General features: G+C 52.8%; 1 protein-coding gene across 11 annotated transcripts in view; it reads left to right on the forward strand.

Annotated features, from left to right (window-relative positions):
* The window catches only part of ITSN1 (intersectin 1), a 247605-nt gene that overhangs the window by 197771 nt on the left and 23866 nt on the right, over nucleotides 1–25968 (forward strand). For 6 of the 11 annotated variants that reach the window (XM_084992015.1, XM_084992017.1, XM_084992022.1 and 3 more), the window contains one exon: nucleotides 7974–10106. In XM_084992015.1, the coding sequence (XP_084848141.1) occupies nucleotides 7974–7975 (2 nt within the window). In that variant the 3' untranslated portion in view covers nucleotides 7976–10106. Of the gene's footprint in view, nucleotides 1–7973; nucleotides 10107–18096; nucleotides 18219–20275; nucleotides 20383–25391; nucleotides 25576–25968 lie in introns of those variants that run through there. The other 5 variants (XM_084992010.1, XM_084992011.1, XM_084992012.1 and 2 more) reach the window with 2 other exon arrangements.

Below are 25968 nucleotides of genomic sequence, written 5' to 3' on the forward strand. Positions count from 1 at the left end.
CCAGCCCTGAGTGTGGGTTGAAGAGATGCAGTTGTCAAGGCAGGTCATGTGTTATGATACCCTCTCAAAGGTTCTCCAGTCCCCTCTCCTTAGAGCATCCCTCTAGGCTGTCCTCCAGGTTTGTGAAGCTGGTGCAGGTTGGTCCCCAGGAAACTGCCCTTTGCCTCTGCAGATCATTCAGTTTGCATTTGATGGGAGAGTATCCAGGAGTTCCCGTCTTGGCTCAGTGGTAACGAACCCAACTAGTATCCACAAGGACATGGGTTCAATCCCTGGCTTCTCTCAGTGGGTTAAGGATCCAGCATTGCTGTGAGCTGTGGTGTAGGTTGCAGACACGGCTTGGATCTGGTGTTGCTGTGGCTGTGCTGTAGGCTGCAGCTCTGATTCAACCCCTAGCCTGGGAACCTCCATATGCAGCTGGTGTGGTGCTAAAAAAAAAAAGCATCCATGATGGTAGAGTATTCATCTGACTGGGTGCCTCTCAGCCAGAGGGAAGGCCACAGCATCTGGTGGGTAGAGGCTGGGCTGCTGCTCGGCATCCTATAGGGCACAGGACCATCCTCACCACAAATAGTTATCTGGCCCCAGATGTTATCCGCACCAGGGTTGAGAAACCCTGGTCTCCTGCTGGCTGCTGTGGGTGATGTTTGCCTGGTTGCCCTGGGCAAATATATTTGCAATAGAACTTTGGGTGGGCATTTGCCCCAGTGGCATGTGGACAAGAAAAGCACAAACGAGAGGCCCTTCTGTTTGCAGCTTCAACTTGCTTTTCTGTGTCCAGCAGCCTCGGCCCTGCTGAGCAGGACCCAGAGAGCTGAAGGGGGCCACGTGGCCCCAGCCCCAGGCTGTCTCTGCGTGAAATGCTGTCTGGGAGAAGCTGGATTCATTGCCCTGTAAAGTTACGGAGTATGACATCATCACATGTTCGGTAGAAACCGGGGTCCACCCTGTTCTGGAAGGAACCGGGCAGGCCCAGAGACTACAGCAAGTGGTGGCCAGGTTCTCTGCATCTTCCCTGACGCCCTCAGAAGAAACACCTGGCGACGCTAACGTAGGAAAGCCCTCGAAGCGGGGGGTTCAATCATATGAAATATTTGCCAATATTCCTGTTTCTTGCCTATAAAATAGCACTTTCAGAGTTCCCGTTGTGGCTCAGCCAGTTAAGAACCCGACTAGCATCCATGAGGATGCTGGTTCGATCCCTGGCCTCGCTCAGTGGGTTAAGGATCCAGCGTTGCCATGAGCTGTGGTGTAGGTAGAAGATGCAACTCAGATCCAGCATTGCTGTGGCTGTGGTGTAGGCCGGTGGCTGCAGCTCTAATTTGACCCCTGGCCTGGGAACTTCCATATGCCGCAGGTTCATATGGACACAAAACCAAACAAAAACCAAACAACAGAGCTTTCATGTGATTCGACCTAAAATGCTGTGCGATCGCTGGGCGAGTAGTAGGGTAGGTGCTGGAATGCCCATGGGATGAATGGGTGGGTCCAGGGGTTCGTGAGTGGGAGGAAGTCTGTTCTCGGCACACAGTACATCACGTGAGAGGAGACCGAGCAGTCTCTGTGGTCCGCTCCCCCTTGAATTTCCCCAAAGCAGGTCTCCTTGAAGGATCTGGAAGGGGTTGTCCCACAGTCTCTCGCTCTCTGGTCTCTGCAGGAGGCTGAGGCCCAGGGGTTCCTCCACCTGCGTCTGCGCCAGGCCTCTGTGCCAGCCTGGGCTGTGAGAAGCGCCTGCCCAGATCTCGGTAGGGGAACGAGTCTCACAAATCAGTCAGTCCTGCTTCCAGGCAGAGTGGAAATCACCCCCAAGAGAAAGGGAACATGCCTTTTTCCTTCTGGCAAAATTATAAGTTAATCCTGTGCATTCCTTTTCATTCCAAAAATACCCGAGAGAATTTTTCTGGAAACGACATGGAATGCCAGTGGTCCCCAAACTGCACAGAAAAATAGCCCTGTCTTCAAAATATCTGATATTTTGGATCTGGGAGGCTAGGGAAATACATTAAGTTAGGGAACCTGATGGCTTTCCGTGCATATTTCACTTCAGCCAGACTTCTCTTGGGCTTTTCTTTAAGAAACTTCCACACACAAAAACCAGACTTCTGGAATGTTTCCTGGTGTGTGGTGGTTCCATATCAAAGCTTTCCATCTCCTTAGGCAGGTCCTGTTCTTTAAACTGAGAACTCCCCAAGGTTTGTTTTTTTTGTTTTGTTTTGTTTTTGGCGGCATGCAGAAGTTTCCCAGGCCAGAGAGCAAACCCACGCTACGGAAGTGACAGCACAGGATCCTTAACCATTAGGCCACCAGGGAACTCCCTCTCCAGGCATTTTTAAATGATAGAACTTGAGTCACAAAAGTTTAAGATTTTGTCTGTAGACGATGAGAATCGGCTCTAAAACTGTGTCAGTGCAACTTTCTGTTAAGCATTCTACCTCTTAGAAGCCACCATGTTGTTATTTTATGTTGTCAATAGCCTGGGCGCGTGTGTGTGTGTGTGTGTGTGTGTGTGTGTGTGTGTGTGTGTGTGTGTGTGTGTGTGAGAGAGAGAGAGAGAGAGAGACAGACAGACAGACAGACAGGCAGACACGCAGACACAGAGAGGCTGTGATACAGGTGACGTAAATGCTCAGGTATGGGGCTTGGTAACAGCTGGTGAATGGTGAGCTGCAGGTACCGCCAGCAAGCGGACAAGCAGCACTTTATAGAAGATTCTGGCAGAGGCTGACAGCTGCTGTTCCCACATCTGCTTAGCACACAGTGTAAGATGATGTCACCAGGCTCAAAATAGGAAGTGTCCCTTCCTTTGACCCGGCCCATCATGTTTTTAAACAGAGCCTCCTCTGGCTGTGGTTCTCCTAACTGACCCAGGAGGAGGAAAGGCCTTTTTTGATCTGCCTTTTCTTTCTTTCTTTCTTTCTTTCTTTCTTTCTTTCTTTCTTTCTTTCTTTCTTTCTTTCTTTCTTTCTTTCTTTCTTTCTTTCTTTCTTTCTTTCTTTCTCTCCTTCTCTCCTTCTCTCCTTCTCTCCTTCTCTCTTTCTCTCTTTCTTTCTTTCTTCCTTTTTTTTCTTTTTTCTTTTTTTGGCGTTTTAGGGCTGCACTCCTGACCCCTAGTTACCAGGCTAGGGGTCGAATCCGAGCTATAGCCTCCAGCCTACACCACTGCCACACCAATGCAGGAGCCGAGCCTTATCTTCCACCCACACCACCACTCAGGGCAACACCAGATTCCCAACCCACTGAGCGAAGCCAGGCATCGAACCCCCATCCTCATGGGTACTAGTTGGGTTTGTTTCCACTGTGCCATGACAGGAACTTCTGAGCTGCCCTTTTTCATCAAGGATGCTGCCTCAGCATATTGAACAGCTGGACTCGCCTTATGCGCCCGAGGGGTCCCGTCCCCCTCTCGGTCCCTGCCACACACAGTCATGCGCACTGGTCCACTTTGTTGCAGTCCGGGCCCCACCCAGCGAAAGGTCTACGGTGGGGGCAGGGACGTGCTGAGAGGCTCCTCCCGCTCCCCCCGGATTGTTCAGTGCAGCTGAAATCTTGGAGAACACTGGGCATATGCCCCGCACTTTGCCCTGAGGGCCCCGAGGGTCTGGGAGCTGCAGTGACGTTGTCAATCGCAGCTCCCAGACGCCCTGGCTGGTCCTCGTTCACGTTGTGCCCTTGCAGAAAAGAAGCCCTATCTCTGCCCAGGCCTCTGAGCCACCCGTCTCCGCACAGTCAGTGGAAGGCTGGGGAGCGAGTTGCTTCCCGCCTGTGGTCCTCCTGCTGCTGGGGATGCCCTGGGAGTTTGGAGCTGTTGGGAAGGATTCCAGCACCTGGCAGCACCTTTCAACACACAAGCTCAAGGTGCCACCTGCCTCCTCAACCTTAGTCTTCTGCCCGGAGGGCAGGTGGCTTTTCCAAAGACATGGGCTTGCCAGAGATGCCCTCGCCCCATGCCAACCTAAGAACACATGTTGATGTAGTGTCTCAATTTTCATTCGTGGCTGCCAACGAAACATGGTGCCGTAGAGAACCACACAGCCTATCTGCAAGTTCAGGATAATATCTGACTCCAATTTCTCTGAACATTTTGGAGCATTTTCCTTCCTGTGGGCAGGCAGTAGAGGGGAGTGTGGAGCAGCCTCCTGACTGTACCTGGGCCTTTGGGGAGGCAAGGAAGCAATGCAAGCTGGCAGCTAAGAGCAGGTGTTCAAAGCCCAGCTCTGCCCCTGCCTGGTTTCGCGGCCGTGGATAGAGTACTTAACTTCCACGTGCTTCAGTTACCTCGTTTACCTATGGAGAGAGAATCACACCTAGCAGAGAGGAAGCTCCTTGTAGATACTCGCCTCATCGTGACTTGCTGGGGAGGAAAGGCATTTGTGCCTGGCCGGTGAGCATCACGGAATCCATATGCATTTCACTGGTTTTCTGCTTTCTTGCATGAAACCCAGGGAATAGGTGCATTTTCAGACTTTTCAGAAAACATGCTTTTGCAGATGGGGATTTCAGAGGCAGAAAAGCTTGGACAGCTTCCCTGAAAACTGTCAGCCATCTCATTCATTTGTGCGCAAGTCGAGGCCCCTTCTCTGTGAGCGGGAAGCCCACCCGGGTTGAAGCAAGTGGCTTTTTTCCAGCACCTTCCCGTGCTCCCTAAACGTGCAGGACTTGGGTCACAGCCTCGGCAGCACTCCTGGCGGAGGGAGAGAAGCCTCTCCCGAGTTTCACACGGCTGGTGGGTGGTGGAGAGGCCCGCAGGGCCAACGGAATGCAGGAGGCTTTTAAATGTCACGTCTGTGGACCGTGCTGGCAGGCCCATGCAGCGCTCCACAATAAACCTGTCACACAGGCATTGAGTCACTGGGTCCTTCATTTCTCATCACTGCATTCCGTGGCCTTGTGTTCTCTTGCCAGCAAAGCCTGGAACGTTCAGCCCCCAGACATGCCAGAAGCTCGTGGTTTTTGAAAGCAAACATGCAGCTTGGGTAAAGGATGTGTGTCACCAGGGGGGTGCCTCCCCAGAGCACCGTCTCCACAGCAGCTGCCCCCAGCGCGCTTGAAGGCTGGGTTAATTCTCTGCCCCCGGCCCCACCCCCACCCCCCTCCCACGTATACCCTGAGATGCTTCTCAGGATCCAGAGCTTTGGGCCTTGGACATTCTGCTCTGTCCGACAGGCCCCCAGCAGAGCACAGGCCCTACCACCTGCCCCAGCAGAGGAGACAAAGCCGGGTCCCCGCCTCCGCTCTGGGGCATTACCTTGGAGTCCAGGGCCTCCAACCCCAGTCTTGTGGGAAGGACCCCACACGGCTGAATCCTCAGTAACAGCCCTCCGCTGATGTGATCTCCTGCTGGAACCTTCGCCCACCCCATCCGCAAGGGACAGAAGTATATCTGCCCATCCTCTCCCTGCCCCCCGCCCCCAGTCTGTGTCAAAGGCTGGGGACCGCCTGTGAAATCAGCCTGCCTGGATTTTCCAGCAAGCAGCTCCTCTCCCGCGGCTCTGAGGCCCTCGGCTGGGGGACGTGGATCCAGGCAATGAGGCTGAGCTCAGCGGAAGCCCAGCTGACAAGGCGCTTGCTCTCCTGAAGCATCCAAGAGCCGGAGGAGGCCACCAGCAGTCAGATGAGCACAGTCCTTTCAGCTAGTGGTGGACAAAATGGGCCGAGGGCTCTAAGCGGATGGGAGGGCTCCAGAATGAGAGGCTTCTCTGGAAAAATGACAGAGGATGGAGCTCTGATGGCAGAGAAGGAGTCAGCAGGCCAGCACCAAGGGGCAAAGCCTTCTAAGCCCCAGGAACAGCCAGTGCAAAGGCCCTGAGGGTTGATGGCCCATTAAGGAGGTGCCAGGCTTCTACCTGGTATCAGCGCTGTGCTTGCTGTCTTTCAGCCTCTTCTCCAAAAACATGGGCAGAGAGCTATTTTTAAAAACCCAGCTACTGGAGTGTCCCCTGTGGTGCAATGGGATCAGCAGTGTCTCTGGATGCAGGTTCGATCCCCCAGCCGGGCACAGTGGGTTAACGATCTGGCATTGCCGCAGCTGCAGCATAGAGCACAATTGAGGCTCAGATCTGATCCCTGGCCTGGGAATTCCACATGCCTCGGGGCAGACAAATAGGAAAAAAAATACAGCTACAACAAAAGCCCAGCTACTTCTGCTTAAAATCATCCAGGGGGAGTCCCAGTCTTCCTGGGATAAAGACCCAAACATGCACTTGGTCTGCTAAGCCCCCCGTGATCTGCTCCCTGCCCCTGCCCATGGCAGCCGCGCCCCACCCTCTCCTCATCTCTGCCTGCCATCTGCCCATTTGTGCTCAGCCTTCCCCACCCAGGGCCGTCTTTTCTGACAGCCTCTTGGATGCTGGGAAAACAGCCTTTTGATGCTGGGATGACAGCCTTTCTGACTTTTTTGATGCTGGGAACCTGGAAGGTTTTGGGGTCCTACTAGGACTACCATTAGGTGGCTGCTGCCACCCAAAACCTTCCAGATTCCCAGCATCAAAATGGGACATGGGCAGGGGTTACTCTGGCTTCTAGGAGAGACACTGGTGCTTAAAGAGGTGAAGTCTCAGGCTGGTCTCCAGCATCCTGGTCTAATGTCCTTTCCAGTTCTTGTTACCTTTTGGATCGGTCACCAAGATGATTGTAGCTAAAGTCCAGCTTTCTGTTGCCTCGATGAGTTTCCAGTTGGCTGCTTGAAAAGAGGTCTCTGGGAGTTCCCGTCGTGATGCTTCGGAAACAAACCCAACTAATAGCCATGAAGATGTGGGTTCGATCCCTGGTCTTGCTTAGTGGGCTAAGGCTCTGGCGTTGCCATGAGTTGTGGTGTAGATCACAGATGCGGCTCAGATCCCAAGTTGCTGTGGCTGTGGTGTAGACCGGCGGTTGTAGCTCCGATTTGACCCCTAGCCTGGGAACTTACATATGCTGTGAGTGTGGCCCTATAAAACAAAAGGAAAAAAAAAAAGAAAGAAAAAAGAAAAGAGGTCTCTGACCGTCAGATGACTTACTTGATGGAAAGGTCCACTTTCATCCCTGGTCCCCACTGCAGCATCCCATGCATGCAGACAGCCCCGAGTGTGGGGCCCTTCCCTGCCTTGGAGATCACATGACTCAACCCTCCAGAGCCTCGTCTTCCTCCCAGGGCTCTGTGAGCCCTCACGTCCAGTTGGAGAGGATGCACAGGCTCCAGTCCATGGACGCCATCGTCCTGCTCCAGCCTGTCTTACCCAACCAGACCTTCCCTTTCTCACCACAGTGTCCAAGACTCTTGCATCAAGCTGAAGCCACAGTGGGCCCCAGCTTGAATGCCCTCACCCCATGCTCCCCACCTCTGTCTGCCCACCTTCACCCCCTCTTTCTCTGCTGCTTTGGCCGACTCTACTAACCTGCTGTGTCTGAGCTCTTTGCTGAGTTTTAGTTACTTATCCTACATAAGATGAGTGGGTGAAAACTAAGGCACAGACAGAAAGATACTCTTACGTCCCATTAGACTGTGAGCTTCTAGAAGCCAGGCCGTATCCCCTGAAGACCTACACACACTGATAAATAGCGATGTTACCTCCCTTTGTCTATTTCATGTCGCATGATGTGCGTCTCCCCATGAGCTTAGAGACGGGAGGGCAGCGCCTGCCTCTCCCGCTTGTGTATCACTGCGGGTCCCTTGCTTGTGGCCGCTGCTTAGGAAGTGTTGGTGATGGACAGTCCTGTGTTACCTCCTGTTGGTCCACAGGCTCACTCCTTCCTCCTCAGCTAGGCTGGAGGGAAAGGACACCCACCAGTGTCCAGTTTCCCCACTGTGCGTGGCCAAGAACCCTGCACCCACCATGCTTGGGAAGGCACTGCTGCTGAAAAGATAAACCCACGCGAGAAGACCCTAGAACAGAAAGCGAGCTTAGGAATCATAGACTCGTTATTCACCATTTTTGCAGCGCCCTGAATACTCTGTATTTATTTTGTGTTTGGTTTTCTGTCTCCCCCTCCACTAGAATGGAAGCTCCATGAAAGCAGGGACCTGAGCGCATCTATGCAGTTGCTGAGAATGAGCGGGAGATGTCACGGGCTCAGGTGGTCTCTTGTGTTCCAACGGGGTCAGTTTGCCAAGTTAGGAGAGACCGCAGGGGACCAGGCTGTTTTAGACCCTGGTGAAGAAAGTTCCACTGGGACGAGAAGTACACCTGCCCCTGTGGACCACCCAGAGCTGGTTTGGTGTCCAGACCTTCCCGTGGGCCGGGGTCGCCCTGGGACTGGTCAGCCAAGGTCACTTCCAGAGGAGACTCAGCTGCCTTGACCCAGCCTGGCTGCCAGCAGCCCCTGCCAGCCTCCAGCTCCAAGGACAGAAGCATCTTCCCCGCTGCCGGGTCACCCAGGAGTGGACTGAGCGAGCCATGGGTCTGGGCCACCCTCGGGTCCACGCTTTCAGAAGCTCATGGTTTCCTGTGAGTCTCCATTGCCCAAGATGGCAAGAGCAAAGGTTTCATTCCTGATGGCAGAAGTCACCGTACATCACTGGACTCCGCTGTCCCATCTGTAAAATGAGAGCATTTGGCAGGGTGACCCTTCAAGCTCTAGCCCTGGAGTTGGGGGTCCTTTGGAGGCAGTGTGGCCTCTGGGGACGGGGCGTTGGGGGTTCTCTGGGATCCAGCTCTGGACGGCCTTAGAGGACGGCATTCTGTGGTGACGGCCATCACGTCCCCTGGGACAAGTTGCCCAAGTGACCTGATGTGGGCAGGATCCCGTTCAGCCGTTGTGGCCCCTCCCATCCTACCAGCGCCTGGACAGCTGTCATTTCTGAATCCCTCCCTTTTCACATCCGGTGCTTTGTTTCCGGACGAGCTTCCCACTCATGGCGCGGTCCTCTCTCTTGGCTGCGTATCAGAACCACCCAGAAGCTTTACGAATGATGGGCCTGCAGCTCCCACCCCAGCCGCTTGGATCGGATTGGTCTGAGGTACAGCAGGGACATTGGGCTTTTTTGAAGTTCCTTAGGTGATTCTGACATGCAACCACCCGGTGCCAGTCTTTCCCCGTCCTCCACAGCTGCCACAGACCCTCCTAGAACACAGCCAGACCTTCCCCGGATCCGGATCCAGATGCCTCACCCCACTGTCCAGAGTCTCCTCAGCTGCACCTCCCGGCCTGTGAGGGGCTGAATTGTGCCCCCCCCCCACTTCATGGAAGCCCCTACTCTTCTTCTTCTTCATTCCTCAGAATAGGACTGTATTTGGAAATGGGGCCTTTAAAAAGGGTGTTAAATGCGAGGCCATATCCAATCTGACTGGTGGCCTTAAGAAGTAGAGGAGATTTGGGCACAAAGAGCCACCACGGGTGACCACACACTATGGAAAGGCCACGTGAGGACACAGGGAGAAGATGGCCAGCCAAGGAGAGAGGCCTCAGAAGAAACCAGACCTGCTGACACCTTGATGTTGGACTTCCAGCCTCTGGAGCCGTGAGACTGGCTGCCCAGGCTATGGAACTTCATTACAACAACCCAGCCAATGGAGGCATCGCCCTTCCAGCCAGGCGAGAGGAATAGTGGTTAAAAGCAAGACATTTGGGGAGTTCCCTGGTGGCTCAGCAGGTTAAGGATCTGATGTCATCACCGCTGTGGCTCTGGTTCCATCCCTGGGCTGGGAAATTCTGTGGCCAAAAAACAACAAACAAAAAGAGCAAGATATCTCTGATTTCCTCTGCCTTTTATTCACCGAGGCTTTGGCAAGTTACATAATTTCTCTGTGCCTCGGTTTCTCTGTCTCTTCCACGGGGGAAAAACCACAGTAGCTACCACGCACGACTATGGGTGAGGATTCCGTGAGTTCATGTTCCCACAGTGCTTGGAACCCTGTGGCTCAGATAGCATCGGTGTTAAGTTTCCTTCCTCCCTGGCCCCTGGCACCTGCTCCCCTCTTCTGGACCTGCCTCCTGGCTCCACCCCTCCCCTCCTACCCCCTTTTCTCCATTGGCCCCCTCGCTCCTACCAACTCACCCTGACGTTTGCCTGATAAAGCCCAACTCAAATTCCTCCTCCTCTGGAAAATATTCCCGGAAGCCTCTAGTCAAAACTACAGCCTCCTCCCTCATATTGCAATAAACATGTGTGTGTACTTCTAACACCCCAATCTGCCTCGTGTACCCAAAGGATTTATTTACAGTGGCTACTAAGGACCCTGAAAATACAGCAGGATAGCACACGTGGAAAGCAGGTGCTCAGAAAGAAGAACAAGGGTGATGACGTAACTGGGGCCAGGAGCGAGCTAAGCAATCAGATCAGAGGGCATGATGCCACACCAGGAATTTCAGTAGCAGTTATAAAGCCATGAGCGATAGGCCTTTGATTTTAAAAAAGGGACTGGAGCTCCCTGGTGGCCTAGCAGTTAAGGATCCTGCATTATCACTGCTGTGGCTTACATCTGGTCCTTGGCCTGGGAACTTTTGCCTGCCTTTGGGCACAGCCAAAAAAAAAAAAAAAAAAGAAAAATTACTAGCATTCTTATTGATGCAAAATTAAGAGATGATGTTCCTGAGAGTAATTTGATTTTCAGCACTTTGCAACAGTTATGAAACTGCCCGGCAGCCCATGGAGACTAGATTCCCCTTTTGGGGAGAAAATTAAGCTTATCTGAAAAGCACACTGGCACCTTTAAGCTTCTGGGTCCTGAGGGCTGCTGAGTGGAAGAGCCTGCTGACTCCCCAGGACAGGCTGGAGAAGGATGCCTGGGCTCAGCTGGACACAGCACAGGGGATCTTGGGTGTTACTGGGTGGATTTTCCCCACCTCTCACCACAGACCTCAGGCCCACTTGGTTTCTCTACACCCCCATAAAAATCCAGCCTTGGGGGAGTTCCCTGGTGGCTCAGTAGGTTAAGGACCTGGTGTCATCACTGTTGTGGCTCAGATTGCTGCTGTGGCTTGGGTTCCATTGCTGGCCTGGGAACTTCTGCATGCCTGTGGGTGTGGCCGGAAAAAAATGTAGTCTTAGGGATTTGTACCTCTCGGGTCTCAGGAACTGATGACAAGGTTCATGGTGCCCCCTATGAGATGCTTGCAAACCCGCAAGGATCAGAGTCTGGGTGGAAGGCCCAGGCCTCCAGTAGACCAGGCTCTCGCAGGACAGGCACCCACGCTGCTTCCTTCAACACCGAATCCCTGCATCAAGCACAGTTGCAGTCACAGCTCAGAGAAGAGGAGGGGGTTAGACATCAGCTACAGGGCGGAGGACAAAATTTGCTGACCACAGGCATTCCCATCGTGGCTCAGCGGTAACAAACCCGACTAGGATCCATGAGGACTTGGGTTGGAACCCCGGCCTTGCTCAGTGGGTTAAGGATCTGACGTTGCCGTGAGCTGTGGTGTAGGTCGCAGACACGGCTTGGATCCCCCATTGCTGTGGCTGTGGTGTAGGCCAGAGGCTACAGCTCGGATTCGACCCCTATGCCGCAGGTTCGGCTCTAAAAAGACAAAACCAATTTTTTTTTTTCTGACCACAGAATTTTCTTTTTGTCACATCCATTGTGAGTTTCACCTGCTTTTCCTCTATGACAGGCCACCCCCCGACGTGCCACTGTGCCCAGGAGATTTTCCCAGGAGAATCCAGTGTGGCCTCAAGGGGAGGGGGCTCGCCTGGCAGGTGACATCAGAGCCATGAGGCTCCTGCTTCCTTCATTCAGGCCAGCCCTGGAGAAGCCTTCTGTGTAACGGGAGCTCCAGGAGTCGAACTAACACATATTGCTGTGACCTCAGGGCCATTGAGCTAGAGGATTTGGGCTGAATATCCCCAGAGACGTTGGTCAGTCCTTTCCCTTAAAGATGAAAAACCATCACCCACGCTTCCATATTGCTCTTTCCCTGGTCCCTCCAGCATCGTGACCTCTGTAATCTACTTCCCACCTTATCTCCTTCCCACTTCCCACTTTATCTTCCCCCAGCATCTCTGCATTTGCCTGATATGCTGGTCCCTGCTCACCCCCTGCCTCCCCGGGCGAGTAGGACCAGATCCTCATAAAACCTTCCTCCATCAGGACAGAAAGCATCCACTTTTCTGAGTTCCTGCAGCCCCCCGCCATCAGCCCAGGCTGCAGGCCTATTCTTTCCGCTTGCTCTTTTAAATTTCATTTTCATGTCGAGTCTCTCCCAGGGCTGTGAGTTTCCTTGAGGACAAGGACATTACTCGCTGATTTCTGTGTCTCTTGGACTTCAGGGTGGAACTTGATGCATATTTATTGACCGCCTTATAGTATATTTTGGCCCTTTTCGTAACAGCAATGAGCCCTGTTTATTTGCTTCACTCTGTGGCCAGCTTGCTGTGGGGCCTGGTGTGGTTTAAAAAAAATTACAGTCCCTGTTGAGAAAGGAAGTTGAATGTTTGGGGGTGTGGAGGGAGGCAAGACTTGCTTTTCCCCCCTAAATACTTCTGTATCTTTTGAACCATTTACAGTAAGCATGTGTTCATGCATTACTTTTGAAATAAAGCAATTTATTTAGATTATGCTGTTCATACACATGATGTCCCATTGAGGGACAAATGATCTTTTTGGAGGGGGTGTAAATTTTCCCATACCTTTCTCCAATGCCCCAGACCCAGATTCTATGAGAGGAGGGTCATGGCTCTCTCTGTGCTGTAAATGTGTCTAACAGCCCAGCAATTGGGAATTTTATGTGGGTTGTAATTGGGGATCTTTTCTAACTGCCTGGAGTCATTTGCAATATTATTTCAGCTGTGGCTGGATTCGAGTTAGTTATAAGAATCCCCCCATCACACCAAGATGTCCACGATATTTATTTGCCGTGCTTTACCATCTCGTGTTTCACTAGGAAAGGAAGCCAGCAAACCATGTTTGTTCTGGTTCCCAGAGGAGAGAAGGACCACGTCTCTCCACCCCTAAAGAAAATGCTCTTATTTGAAATGTCTTTTCCACTTACCCTGCTCTGAATAATGGAGTTTTTAAACTCCCTTGTTTTTCTAAATATTAAAATTTCAAAGGAAGGAGACTTTTTGAGTTCAAAGTGCCTATTTCAAGTCTTGAATGGTTCTCTTGGTCTGGCAAGAATTTTCAAAATGGCCTCCCATGGGTCTGCTCGCTCAGTAGCTGACAAGACGGTTCCAAGCCAGCATTGTCGGCGCATGATGCTGAGACAAATCTCCCCACAAAACCTTTGCTTTTCATTTGTGTTCTGGGTCCTGGAGAGGCCATTTGGACCATTCCTCTGTCTCCAGGCAGGCTGTTAGGGGAGCCAGGGTGGGGTGGAATTTGTTGGGGCAAGTAGCCCAGACTCACACAGCACTCCCCCCCAAATTTCTCAACCTGTGGGGGTGGATTGACCAAAACCTGGAGCTGCCAGGAGTAGCAGGCCATGCGGCCTCCTCATGTACCCCGACCCTCATGAGCAAGAGGCTGTCTTGGCACCTGGGATTCTTGCATCAGTGGCCCCAATCCACTATGGACCCTCTGCTGGTTGCTCTGGCTCTGAGCTTCTTCAAAATCTCACCGTGTAAAACTTGAAGACTCAGAAGAAGGAACTTGTGAAATCCAAAGCTAGCCAGCTCCTGTCATCTTTGCTCACAGGTCCTGTGACTGTTCCTCAGTGGTTCTGTGTGTCTCTGATCACCTGCAGCGTCAGTTTCTAGGAATGTCACCACTTCCCAGTGGGTGCTATTAACGTTGGAGGTGGGCGAGTCTCTGTCCTGTATATTGCAGGTCATCTAGCAGTCCTGGTTCAGCCCATCAAAGTTCAGCAGCCACCCGGGTCATTAGGACAACCAAGAAGTCAGTCTCAGTCTGGAGTCTGGGGTGGGTATAGTGCAACCTGGTGAGGCGCAATACCACCTTCAGCCTGCGGGGGCGGTACCATCTTTAACCCGTGGGGGGAGTACCACGCTCAGCCTGGGGGGGCGCCAAAACCATCTTCAGTCTGTACAAGGGCAGTACCATCTTCATCCTGTCTGGGACGATACCATCCTCAGCCAGTGGGGGCAGTACTATGTTGAGCCTGTGGGGTTGGTGGTACCATCTTCAGCCTGTGGGGAGCAGTACCACCCTTAGCCTATGGGGACGGTACATCTTCAGTCTGTGGAGAGGCAGTACCATCTTCAGCCTGGGGAGGGCGATACCATCCTCAGCCTGTGGGGGTGGTACCATCTTTAACCCGTGGGGGGAGTACCATGCTCAGCCTGGGGGGGGCGCCAAAACCATCTTCAGTCTGTACAAGATACCATCTGGGACGATACCATCCTCAGCCAGTGGGGGCAGTACTATGTTGAGCCTGTGGGGTTGGTGGTACCATCTTCAGCCTGTGGGGAGCAGTGCCACCCTTAGCCTATGGGGAGGGTACACCTTCAGTCTGTGGAGAGGCAGTACCATCTTCAGCCTGGGGGGGGCGATACCATCCTCAGCCTGTGGGGGTGGTACCATCTTCAGTTTGTGGGGGGCGATACCATTCTCAGGCTATGGGGGGGCAGGGCAGTACCATCTTCAGTCTGTGGAGGGGCAGTACCATTTTCAGCCCAAGGGGGTGATACCATCCTCAGCCTGTGGGGGTGGTACCACCTTCAATTTGTGGAGGCCAATGCCATTCTCAGCCTGTGGGGGGCAGTACCATCTTCAGCCTGTCCCCCAGCTGAGGACCCCCGGGTTCCTAGCTGTGCGCTCTGGAGGCAGGTGTGTCTTCTTTTCCATCACGAATCCCCAGCACCCAGTACAGTTAGTGCCAGACTCATGGTAGGACATCAGCAAGTATTTCTCGAATGAATGAGACCCATGACCAAGCTTTAAAAGGGCCTACGAACCCTGTAAATTGTGTGCAGAATCGGTGTGTATAATGTGTGCCTTGTACACATATGTTTCCTGGGGTAAGAGTTTATAGCATCCATCAGCTTTTCCAAGGGAAATTGACCTACACGACGTTTGGAAGACTGGTCCAACCTGTGTCCACAGCTAGTTTTTATCCTTGCAAAGGTCCCTGCACATTGTGTGTGAGGTGAGTTTTAGAGCTGCTGTTCTGTACGAATATTCTGACATCCTTGCAGAAAGGAAATGTCCTGAAAATTTCAGGGGAGACTGCTGCCCTGGGTTCATGCAAGTCTCTGTAATGCAAGGGCTCTATTCTGCCCTTTAACAAGAAATGGCCTTGAAGTTCCCGTCGTGGCTCAGTGGAAATTAATCTGACTAGCATCCATGAGGATGCAGGTTTGATCCCTGGCCTTGCTCAGTGGGTTAAGGATCCAGCGTTGCTGTGAGCTATGATGTAGGTCACAGACACGCCTTGGATCTGGCATTGCTGTGGCTGTGGTATAGGACAGCACCTGCAGCTTCAATTCGATTCAGCCCCTAGCTTGGGAACCTCCATGTGCCATGGGTGTGGAGCTTAAAAAGACAAAAAAACATGGCCTTCATCCTGGGCTTTTGCACTCACTAATGGGAAAATTTGGTAAGAAGGGGGAAAGAGTGAGATATTTTCCTCCCAACCTCAAGAGTGTTTCCTGGGTGGCTTTCCTAATGAAAGCCAAAGAAACAGGTGATGTCACCCAGCTTCCCATAAGCCAGGCAGAGTGAGCAATCAGGACCCGCTTCCTTCCTGAGAATTCATTGTTGATGTCGTTGTTTTAATAAAGCACAATCAATGCACCGAGGCAGGAGGGACAGGGGGGCCAAGCTGGTGGCTGAGCAGAGGGCCCAAGTTCCAAAAACATCTGCTGACCTGAGAATGCGGGTTCATGCTCAGCCCATGGCCCCGTGGAATCATAGTCTGGCTGCACTGCCGTGGCTCTGAATGAGAGCTCTGATGGAAGGGTGTGGAAGGGGTTAGCATAAGGATGGTTCATCTTTGATGCTTTCCTGGCAGCCATCTGCCCATCCTGTCCTGTCCCTGGATGGGAAGCTCCAGCATTCTAGAAAGGGCATTTGGCCAAGGGAGGGGTCAAAACTCAAGGCTGGAAACACCCCAGCTCAGAGTTAATTTTTGGCGCAGTGAAGCATTTACCAAGAAGTCTATGATATCATTTGCCCCAAAGGGGTCATTCTATTTGCAGAAGTTTCCAGCATATAGACTAGATCAGTCATGAAGCTAGAAAGACCCTGGGGTGACCTGGAAACTCTGAGGAACCCTTGATAGTCTAGGGCAGGGTCCTCAAACTTTAGTGGACCTAAAAGTCACCTGGAGAGCTTGTTAAATCAGGTTCCTGGGCCCTGACTCCACATCGTGTATTGAGCAGGGCCTTGGGAATCTGCATTCCTGATGAGCTTCCAGGATGCTGCTGGTCTGGGAATCCCACTTTGAGAACCACCGGCATCCCGCAGGAGGTTTCATACTGTACTCCATGGCGCCCCCTTGTGGGGAGAGGAAGGAATGAGAAAAGCAGGTCAATGGCACTCAGCATCCCCACCCCCAGCTATAGCCAAGACGCCTCCCGGTCTGCTTTACAAATCTGGTTTCAGTGATCAAACAAAGAACCCCTGATAAAAAGGGTGAGAGAGGGGGGACCACTGACCTAGGGAAGGTGCGTCCAGACTTGCATGAGGACTATGCCCTAGAACTGAGTCCCCCCCACCCTGCCCCCACCAGTCCAGTGTGCCTGTTACCAGGGGTAGGGGGTGGGGGCAGCCTCTGCCAATAACCTGAGAACATCTGAACCAAACAAACCCCAAGTAACTGCTAAGTGAGCGGAGGCCAGAGTGGGAATCTCCTGCAGTGCAGACCCCACCCTGGGCACCTGTGGCCACAGCTGTGTCTGGCCATCTGCACCTGGAAGGGCTACCTGTCTGCCCTCAGCCTCGATGCACAGCTCCCTCGGGTGCAGGGTGGCAGCCTGGTCCAGGAGAGTTTGCCCAGCACTGTGTGGATGTGCCCTGGTCACAGCCCCTTCTTCTTCCAAAAGCCAACTTCAGGATAACAATATGCCCTCCTGTAGCTCTGACCCAACAGTAGTGATCTGGGGTGGAACCTGGTCTTTGGGGCCAAAGTGTCAGGGTTCTATGTCAGCTTTACCACCACCCAGCCGAGAGCTTGGCTGAGGCCACCAATCCAAGCCTCAGTTTTCCCATCTGTAAAATGGAGATGATTGTAGTATCTATGTGTGTGTGAATCACAGCTTTCAGGGGCCAGCTCCTGGTACAGCTCCTGGTACAGCACCTGGCATGGCGTGAGCCCTCAGGAAATGCTGGCCAGTTGTTACTACATCTTCTCCTTTGGCACCCTGTTGTGCTGGGGGGTGCTTTTGGTTTTTTTGCTTTTTAGGGGGGTGGAATGGGAGCTTCCGCTGCCGGCCTACACCACAGCCGCAGCAACATCAGATCCTTAACCCACTCCGTGAGGCCAGGAATTGACCCCATGTCCTCATGGATGCTAGTCGGGTTCATTACAACTGAGCCACAACAGGAACTCCTCAGTGGTTTTGATGAAGCAGGAGCATGCCGCCTACGTGAACTTTCTGGGGTTACCGTAACAATTGATCACAAACTGGGTGCTTACAAACAACAGAAACTGATTTTCTCAGAGTTCTGGAGGTGAGACTTCCAAAAACCAAGGTCCTGGCAGGGCCACATTTCTCTGAAGGCTTCCATGCCTTTCCCTTATCTTCTTTTTGGCCATGCCCACGGCAAGCGGAAGCTCCTGGGGCCAGGGATCAAACCCAAGCCATAGCAGTGATCGGAGCCGAGGCAGTGATACTGTCAGGCCCTTAATCTGCTGTGCCACCAGGGAACTCCTCCCTTAGCTTCTGATGCTGCTGGTAACCCTGGCGTTCCTTGGCTTAGAGACACATCATTCTGGTCTCAGCCTCTGCTGTCACGTGGCGTTCCTTCTGTCTGTGTCTGTGTCATCCTCTTATTAGGACACCAGTCGTGTTGGATTAGAGCCGACCTTAATTGAGTATGACTTCATCTTAATTTGATTGCATCCGCAGAGACCCTATTTGCAAATAAGGTCACCTTCACAGGTACCAGGGGTAGGACTTGGACAGGATTTTTAGGGGACAGGATTCAACACACAACATGGTCTCGCTGGCATGAGACCCTGGGGCCCGGTGGCCATGAAGGCCAAGGGGACTCTCCCCTGTGAAGCTGGCCAGGTTTTCCTAGATCTGGACTAAGCTGTCCCCACGGTTGTGTCTTGCAGGGTGTTCGGACTTACACCTCTTGGATCTGTTGACCCCAACCGAGAGAAAGCGACAGGGGTACATCCATGAGCTCATTGTCACAGAGGAGAACTATGTCAATGACCTGCAGCTGGTCACCGAGGTAAGGACAGCTGAGGGTCCTGGGGCAGCGGGGGGCATGGGGCAGAGGGGGGGGGACAGGAGTCTTCTGTCCTGATTCCCAGTCTGAGATGCTTGCTGCTGTGTGGGAGCATCTGATGGTGCATCACACAGGGGATGCTTCCCCAAGAGAAGAGGGTTAAATTCACACCCATGGCCAACCGTGGGTCCTACCCACTGAGTGCCAGAGGTCACTCCAGCCAGGGACAGGTGAGCCCGTGAGGGGGGCGTGGAAGCAGACACACGACTGTGAGATGCGAGTCTGGGCTCCACTCAGCCACCAGCTATTTGATGCCACAGAGCAAGTGCCATCATCTCCCCGGCCCTCAGGGGTGGCATCTGAAAATGGCAGCTGTTGGGCTGGTATCTTGAGTTATTCCTCGTGTTACTTATTACTCCTGAGAAAAAGCTGTCCCCGAGAATGAAGATGTTTCCCCCCAGGCCCCTGGCACCCCCGTCTCCCCCACCCCATCCTGGAACACTCCTCATGTTGGGACTTCTCCCATGGAGCTGTTGAAGGGCCTTGGCCTTCGGGTCCAGAAGGTTGCAGAGATGCAGTGTTGGGAAATCTCTGCTTTTCAGGAAGCCTTCGGTCCATATTCATGGGAGCTTGCCGTATCAGGAGACAGGGATTTGCAGAGCTGGATGTGGAGGTCACGCTATAGTTTGAAAAGTACTGTAATAAGTTTGGGACACCGCCCCCCTCAACCCCAAGAGTTGTGAAACCATCTCCTCTGATAGTTTTTAACAACTGGGAAAGAGACAGCTCGGTGAGCCAGCGCTGAATGAGTAGAAGATGCAGGATGGTTCCATGGCCCCCCCGAGGCCACCATTAACAGTTAAGGAAGCTTTGGTACCCAAAGGTGCCCCTTTCTCAGGACACAAGTCATTAAATTTACAGTCTCAGCTGTCTCGGATGGGAATGTCACCCCCTTAGATATGGTATTTTGTGCAGTGCCCTGGTGGGTGCCAAGTTCAACACTGGCTGGAGAACTCATCAAGAGTAGGCTCCCATCCATCGGTCAGCCTCAGCTCGGGGAAGTTTACATCAAAGACGGGTTGTCTCCAGCCCTAAGGGACCTTCCCATGAGCAGCCCCGTGGAAGAAACAATCTTTTTCTAGGCGGGGGCTCACCACGTGCCCTCAGCCGAGAGCCGTGACTGACTCTGAGCTGCCCAGCCGTACAGCGCTGGGGCAGGCTCCTTTATTTCCTGGAGCCCAGGAGAGGCACCGCACCCCGCCTATTCCGGGCCTGCACACGCTGGCTCTCTTCCAGGCCCAGCCCAGGCTGAAGGGCAGAGCAGTGGACTCTGTCCTGTCCCTGAGGCTGTTGCTTGGAGGCCCAGCTGCCAGAGCTGCTCCCCTGGAGTTCCCGAGGCTTGTCTGTGCAGCTGACGCAGGGGCAGGAATGTGGGAGCCACTCCCGCCCCAGCATCTCTCAGTCCCCCAACCTCCCTCTGTGCCCATTTCTTTATGTGGCCGCTGAGAGCTTGAGCGCCTCTGTCCAGACCGCTGGCTGAGTCCTGGCAGAGGTGAAGACTGGTCCTCCTGAGTTTAGTGGGCCTCCTTATAAAACAGTGTAGACTTGGAGTTCCTGTGATGGCTCAGCGGTAACAAACCCTGCTAGTATCCATGAGGACTCGGGTTCGATCCCTGGCCCCGTTCAGTGGGTTAAGGATCCTGAGTTGCCATGAGCTGCTGTGTAGGTCGCAGATGTGGCTCAGATCTGACGTTGCTGTGGCTGTGGTGTAGGCCGGCAGCTGCAGGTTCGACCCCTAGCCTGGGAACGTCCATAGGCCGCAGGTGCCACCCTAAAAAGACAAAACAAAACAATGTGGACTTGATGGGGAGCCACGCCCAACACACCCCCAGGCAGAGGGAGAGCCACCTGCTTCAGAAACTCTGCGGCTTCTGGGGCTCCCAGCAAAGCCACAGATGCCTCGGTCCCTCTCGTTACTCTGAACAGATCGGTGTGTGCGTGTGTTTGAGTTTGAAGCTAACTGTTTGCTTTCTGAACGGCTTCATTTTCTGCATCTGTAGATCTTTCAGAAACCCCTGATGGAGTCTGAGCTGCTGACAGAAAAAGAGGGTGCTATGATTTTTGTTAACTGGAAGGAGCTGATTATGTGTAATGTCAAACTACTGAAGTAAGCCTCTGCTCTCTAATCCCCAGCCTGGCTTCGCCCTCCCGCCCTCACACACTAGCACTCCCGCGTGGGTCTGTCCGTGTGTCCCCTCCGTGCATGCACACCCCCCCCCACCCCGTGTGCCCTCCCACCTCTCCGCCTCATCTCCACTCACAAGCGTGCCATCACTCTTTCTCGCTCTGATGCTTTCCTGGAAAGACACCCCCAATTTTTCACTGGGGAGAGTAAATTGCTCAGGCATCCCAGGGCCCGCGTTTACAGTGGTTCTAGAATGAACAGAGCTGGGATTCTGGCTCCCGATCGGATCGTTGGCCAGGTCCGTCCTGGGTGAGGTCACCCACCCTGCTCAGCTTCCCTTGGACGCTGGTTCCATTGGGGAAGGTTGATCTCTTGAGACTTTCTCGGCTCCTGAAGATGGAAGGTGGTAGGACTGTTCCTGGCCACGGTCAGCGGCAGTTCTCAGGCTAGTCCTCTGAGAAGCTGGCTGGACGCGGTTGATGTTTTTATTCCTGTTTTCATTTTCAGAGGCAGCTGCAGGGCCAGGGAGAAACTGGGCCAGGAGTTGAGAGATCTGGGTTTGGAACCCCATTTGCTGCCGATCCTGGTTCCCCACGTGTAATATGAAGGGATTGGCTTATATCATCACAAAAGTTCTTTCGGAGTTCCCACTGTGGCTCAGCGGTAAAGAACCCAACTAGTATCCATGAGGATGTGGGTTCCATCCCTAGCCTCACTCAGTGGGCGAAGGATCCAGTGTTGCTGTGGCTGTGGTGTAGGCCGGCAGCTCTAGTTCTGCTCGACCTCTAGCCTGGGAATGTCTATATACCACAGGTGTGGCCCTAAAAAGACCAAAAAAAAAAGTCCTTCCCAGTTCTTTTTAAAAACCTCCAACTCTCTGTCCACCAGGCCCTCAGTGTAACATCACTTGCTAGAACACAGATTATGCCCAAGGTGATACTGGAAGAGGGAAGAAGCACAGGCCCTGGGAACTTGTGTCCCCACCTGATCTCTCCGTTCATGTAATTGGGAGGCAACGGTTCCCTAAATCCCCGCTGGTCCCTGGGGTTTTATAAAATGATTTCAGAGTTCCCGCGGTGGCGCAATGGGATCAGCGGTGTCGATGCAGCGCCAGGACTTGGGTTCGAGCCCAAGCCCAGCACAGTGGGTTGGGGGATCTGGTGTTGCTGCAGCTGCGGCATGGGTCTCATCCCTGGCCAGGGAACTCCACGTGCTGCAGGGCGGCCAAAAAAGAAACAAAAGTTTGGAAAAAAAGAAATAGACGCAAAGGTTTCCTGTTGAAAATATCCCTGTAGATTAAAACCACTTTCCTTGGGTAGATGTGCAGGGGGCAAGGAGATGGATGATGTGTCTGATATTCCTAAGAGCCCCCCAGCCCCGCCCCCTGGTCAAGGTTGGTTGGAGGGAAACTGATCTGCTGGCATCACCTCCCCTTGGCTTCCTGCTGTCTTTGCACTTCCAGCCTGCCCTCCTGCTCCTGCCAGAGAAGCAGAAGCCCGTTTCCTGAGCTCTGTCAGCGCCAGGTCTGCGTGCTCCCTCCTTCTCTTAGGGCTGATGTGTTCCCCAGCCCTGGGGGTAGGAATTGAGAGTGTTGTGGAGACAAAGCTCAGAGAGGTTGCCTGCCTTATCCAAAGTCACACAGAAGGCCATCGTGGTGCCCCGGGCTGATCTGTGGATGATGTCCAGAGTCCCACTAGGGGTTCCACCCTGTCCTGCCCTGGACAGAAAGCAGGTGAAACCAAGAGGCAGATGTCTCAAGTTTTCATCTGGAACCCAGCGCCTTCTAATTGGTTTGGGGCAGTTACCTTGAGCAGATAACTCTCCAACCCTTTGTGTGAGAAGCTGTAAAATTGTGGTCCTGGCACGTGCTGTGTCTAGCGTACCAAGTTATTCCAAGGAGCAAGGAGATCAGATACACAGATATTCACAAACTTGGGTACCGCCTCTCCCATCACAGGGTCCGTGAGCGCTACCCCTTCCTCTGATGACCTGATTGGTTAGTTTGGCTAATCTTTTCATCTTCCAGATAGAAGACTTGTGTTTAGCAGCAGCCCTCTGGAGCCCTGATTTCTTTCTTTCTTGCCTTTTTTTTTCCCTTTTCAACATCTTTTTATGCAAATTTTCAAACACATGAGAAAAGCAGAAAGAATTTTACGGTCAACATCCGTGTTGTAGATGATACACTTTTGCTGCCTAGACTTAATTTCTTCTTGGAAAGGACTAACCCCAACGATGGGAAGATTTTAGGCTCCTGGCAGGTTGGAAGAGGGAGGCATTTGCAGGTGAAGAGAATTTAGGGCAGTTCTTCCTGGAAGGCCACAGTGGGCAGCCACAAACCTGCCACTCCTGATCCAAGGCCCGGTGACTTCTTATCCTTGGGGTGGGGGGACGTATGATGTATTAAACAGATCAAAAAGGAAACAATAAAATGAACATAGAAGGGACTTAGCTGGGGTACACAAACTCCCTACTGATGCTGCCTCTGGCTCCCTACTGATGCTGCCTCTGGTAGAATGGATTACCCGTGAGCAGAGAGCTGAGAAATTTGCCTTCAATAAGCAGAGTGAAGGGGTTTTCCACTGTGGTGCTATGGGTCAAGAATCTGACTGCAGTGGCTTATGTTGCTGTAGAGGCTTGCTTTTGATCCTGGGCCAGCACAGTGGGTTAAAGGATCTGGCGTTGCTGAAGCTGTGGCTCAGATTTAGTCCCTAGCCCAGGAACTTCCATGTACTGTGGGTACAGCCATTAAAAAAAAAAAAAAAAAAAAAAAAACGGAGTTCCTGTCGTGGTGCAGCGGAAATGAATCTGACTAGGAACCATGAGGTGGCGGGTTCAATCCCTGGTCTTGCTATTAAGGATCCAGTGTTGTTGTGGCTGTGGTGTAGGCTGGCAGTACAGCTCTGATTAGACCCCTAGCCTGGGAACCTCTATGTGCCGCGGATGTGGCCCTAAAAAGACAAAAAAAAAAAAAAAAAAAAAAAAAGAAGTGATAGCAGGATCTGGTGGTGTTGCTACTGTGGCTTGGGTTTGATCCCTGGCCTGGGGTTCGAACTTCCCCATGCCACAGGCACGGCCAGAAAAAAAAAACAGGAAGAAATGATAGCAGAAGGGATGTAGATGTGAGATAGGGCTGTGCAGTTGCAGGTGCGGGCAACTGTTTCGTTTTTCCTTTTTTTTTTAATTTTTAAAATAAAAAAAATTTTTATTATTATTTGTTTTGTTTTTTGTCTTTTTGCCTTTTTTTTCTAGGACCGCTCCCGCGGCATATGGAGGTTCCCAGGCTAGGGGCCGAATCGGAGCTGTAGCCGCCTGCCTACACCAGAGCCTCAGCAACTCAGGGTCCAAGCCGCGTCTGCAACCTACACCACAGTTCACGGCAACACCGGACCCTTAACCCACTGAGCAAGGCCAGGGATCAAACCCACCACCTCATGGTTCCTAGTCGGATTCATTAACCACTGGGCCACAACGGGAACTCCAGTTTTTGTTTTTTTTTTAAATCAAGATCCTTCCCTGCCTCTTTGCTTGAAATAAGATGAAAAAGCCTCAAAAAAAAGTATTCTTCTTAAATATAAAGTATTCCACTTTCTTTTTAATTTAAGAGGAATAGCCAAAGGAAAAGAAAAAGTAAACACGATACCTTGGGTAAAGACAGGATGGGGAGAAGGAAGAAAGAAAGAGTTTTTGCCTGGGCGTGGGGCAAGGAGAGGGATAGAGGAGAGCCTTGGGGAGGTGGAGACCCGGCAGGAGGGAAGGAAGAGCAGAGGGGCCCGTGCAAGCCCTCTGTGGGCCTCATGTTCTGTGGTCCTTCCCCCGCGGGACCCTGCTCTCCTTGCGCTGTAGAAGCTCAGTGTCCTTCTGAGACCTCCTGGGTTAGGAGGTGACATATGAGTTAGAAGGGTGGGCTGCCCAGCCCTGGCTCTCCTGGCCCCGAAAACTCAGACTGCAGCTGGATTCCCGAACAAACACTTTCTAGTCCCTCAAGTCCCTTCTTGGCTGCCAGGGTATAAATTGCTTGGGTCCATTGGCTCATTATCACATGAATAGGCCTCTTTCTTTCGAACACCTCTTAATCCAGTCAGCTTCGCATTAGCCACAGCAGTGGAGCAGACAAGGCACCGGTCTCATTCAGAGGATCATTTATACCTGGCTTTCTTGAACATGATGCGATTGTTTTTCTGTGGCAGTTGATTTACCATCTTAATTATGTTTTGTTTAGTCTGCACACGGAGCCTCCCCGGCCCCTGGCAACAAGGGCCTCCCTTGGGCAGCACTGGCCCTGGCAACAGGTTCAAGTGCTGGGGCCAGACCGGTCTGGACAGATCATTCACCAATGAGACAGGCACCTAGAGGATCCCGTCTGAGTTATTAAAAAAGGGATTCTAGGAGTTCCCGTCGTGGCGCAGTGGTTAACGAATCCGACTAGGAACCATGAGGTTGCGGGTTCGGTCCCTGCCCTTGCTCAGTGGGTTAATGATCCGGCGTTGCCGTGAGCTGTGGTGTAGGTTGCAGACGCGGCTCGGATCCCACGTTGCTGTGGCTCTGGCGTAGGCTGGTGGCTACAGCTCCGATTCAACCCCTAGCCTGGGAACCTCCATATGCCACGAGAGCGGCCCAAGAAATAGCAACAACAACAACAAAAGACAAAAAATAAATAAATAAATAAATAAATAAATAAATAAAGGGATTCTACATTTTTCCATTAGAAAAAGAATTCTTTGATGCCAATTTGTTAGACAAAGCTTTTTCTTTTTCTTTTCTTCCTAAGAGCCAGCCCATAGCCATCATGCCCTAGAAAAAGGCCCCAGGGATCTCTTTCTGTAGCCCCAGACGCGTTTCTTTTTCTGTCCCTTGTCTCCCATGGTAGATCCTGTAGTGCCCCCGGGTCTGTGCCCCTCACACATGTTCCGTTTCTGTGCCGCCTAGACGTGTGCCCTGTGGCTCAGAGAGCGGGAAGGCGGGCGCGGCTCACTTCTCGCCTTTCCGTGCAGAGCGCTGCGAGTTCGCAAGAAGATGTCTGGGGAGAAGATGCCGGTGAAGATGATAGGCGACATCCTGACGGCCCAGCTGCCGCACATGCAGCCCTACATCCGCTTCTGCAGCTGCCAGCTCAACGGGGCCGCCTTGATCCAGCAGAAGACGGACGAGGCCCCGGACTTCAAGGAGTTCGTCAAAGTAAGGAGCCCGGGTTGAGCGGGAGTCCCTGCCCGCCGCCGAGGGGCCGTCTGCCGGCGCCTGTGCGGGTGCACGGCTCATCGGCACACCTGCAAGCGTGTTTCTGCTGAAGGCCAGCAAGGGCCAGGCCTTGCTTGAACGCGGGGGGCCTGGCACGCGCTGGTGGGTGTGGCTGGGACCGAGGGGTTGGGCTTGGAGAGGAGGGACCAGGCCTGGCCCCGGCTCTGTGGTCCAGGTGCGAGTGCTGTCATTTGAATACCCGGTGAAATCCGCCCTCTCAGTCATTGGGCCCAGGAGGGCTGGCAGGTCTTAGGTTTCCTATTCTGCCTAATGGAGATCCGCAGCTTCTTTGCTGCTCTCTACCCTTACACCTGCTAAGGGAAGGGCTGGCCA

This window comes from Sus scrofa, chromosome 13, assembly GCF_054392235.1.
Source record: "Sus scrofa isolate SSC_HxYL_T2T_F1_AM1 chromosome 13, Sscrofa_HxYL_maternal_Yorkshire_Landrace_v2.0, whole genome shotgun sequence".
Lineage (NCBI taxonomy): Eukaryota > Metazoa > Chordata > Mammalia > Artiodactyla > Suidae > Sus > Sus scrofa.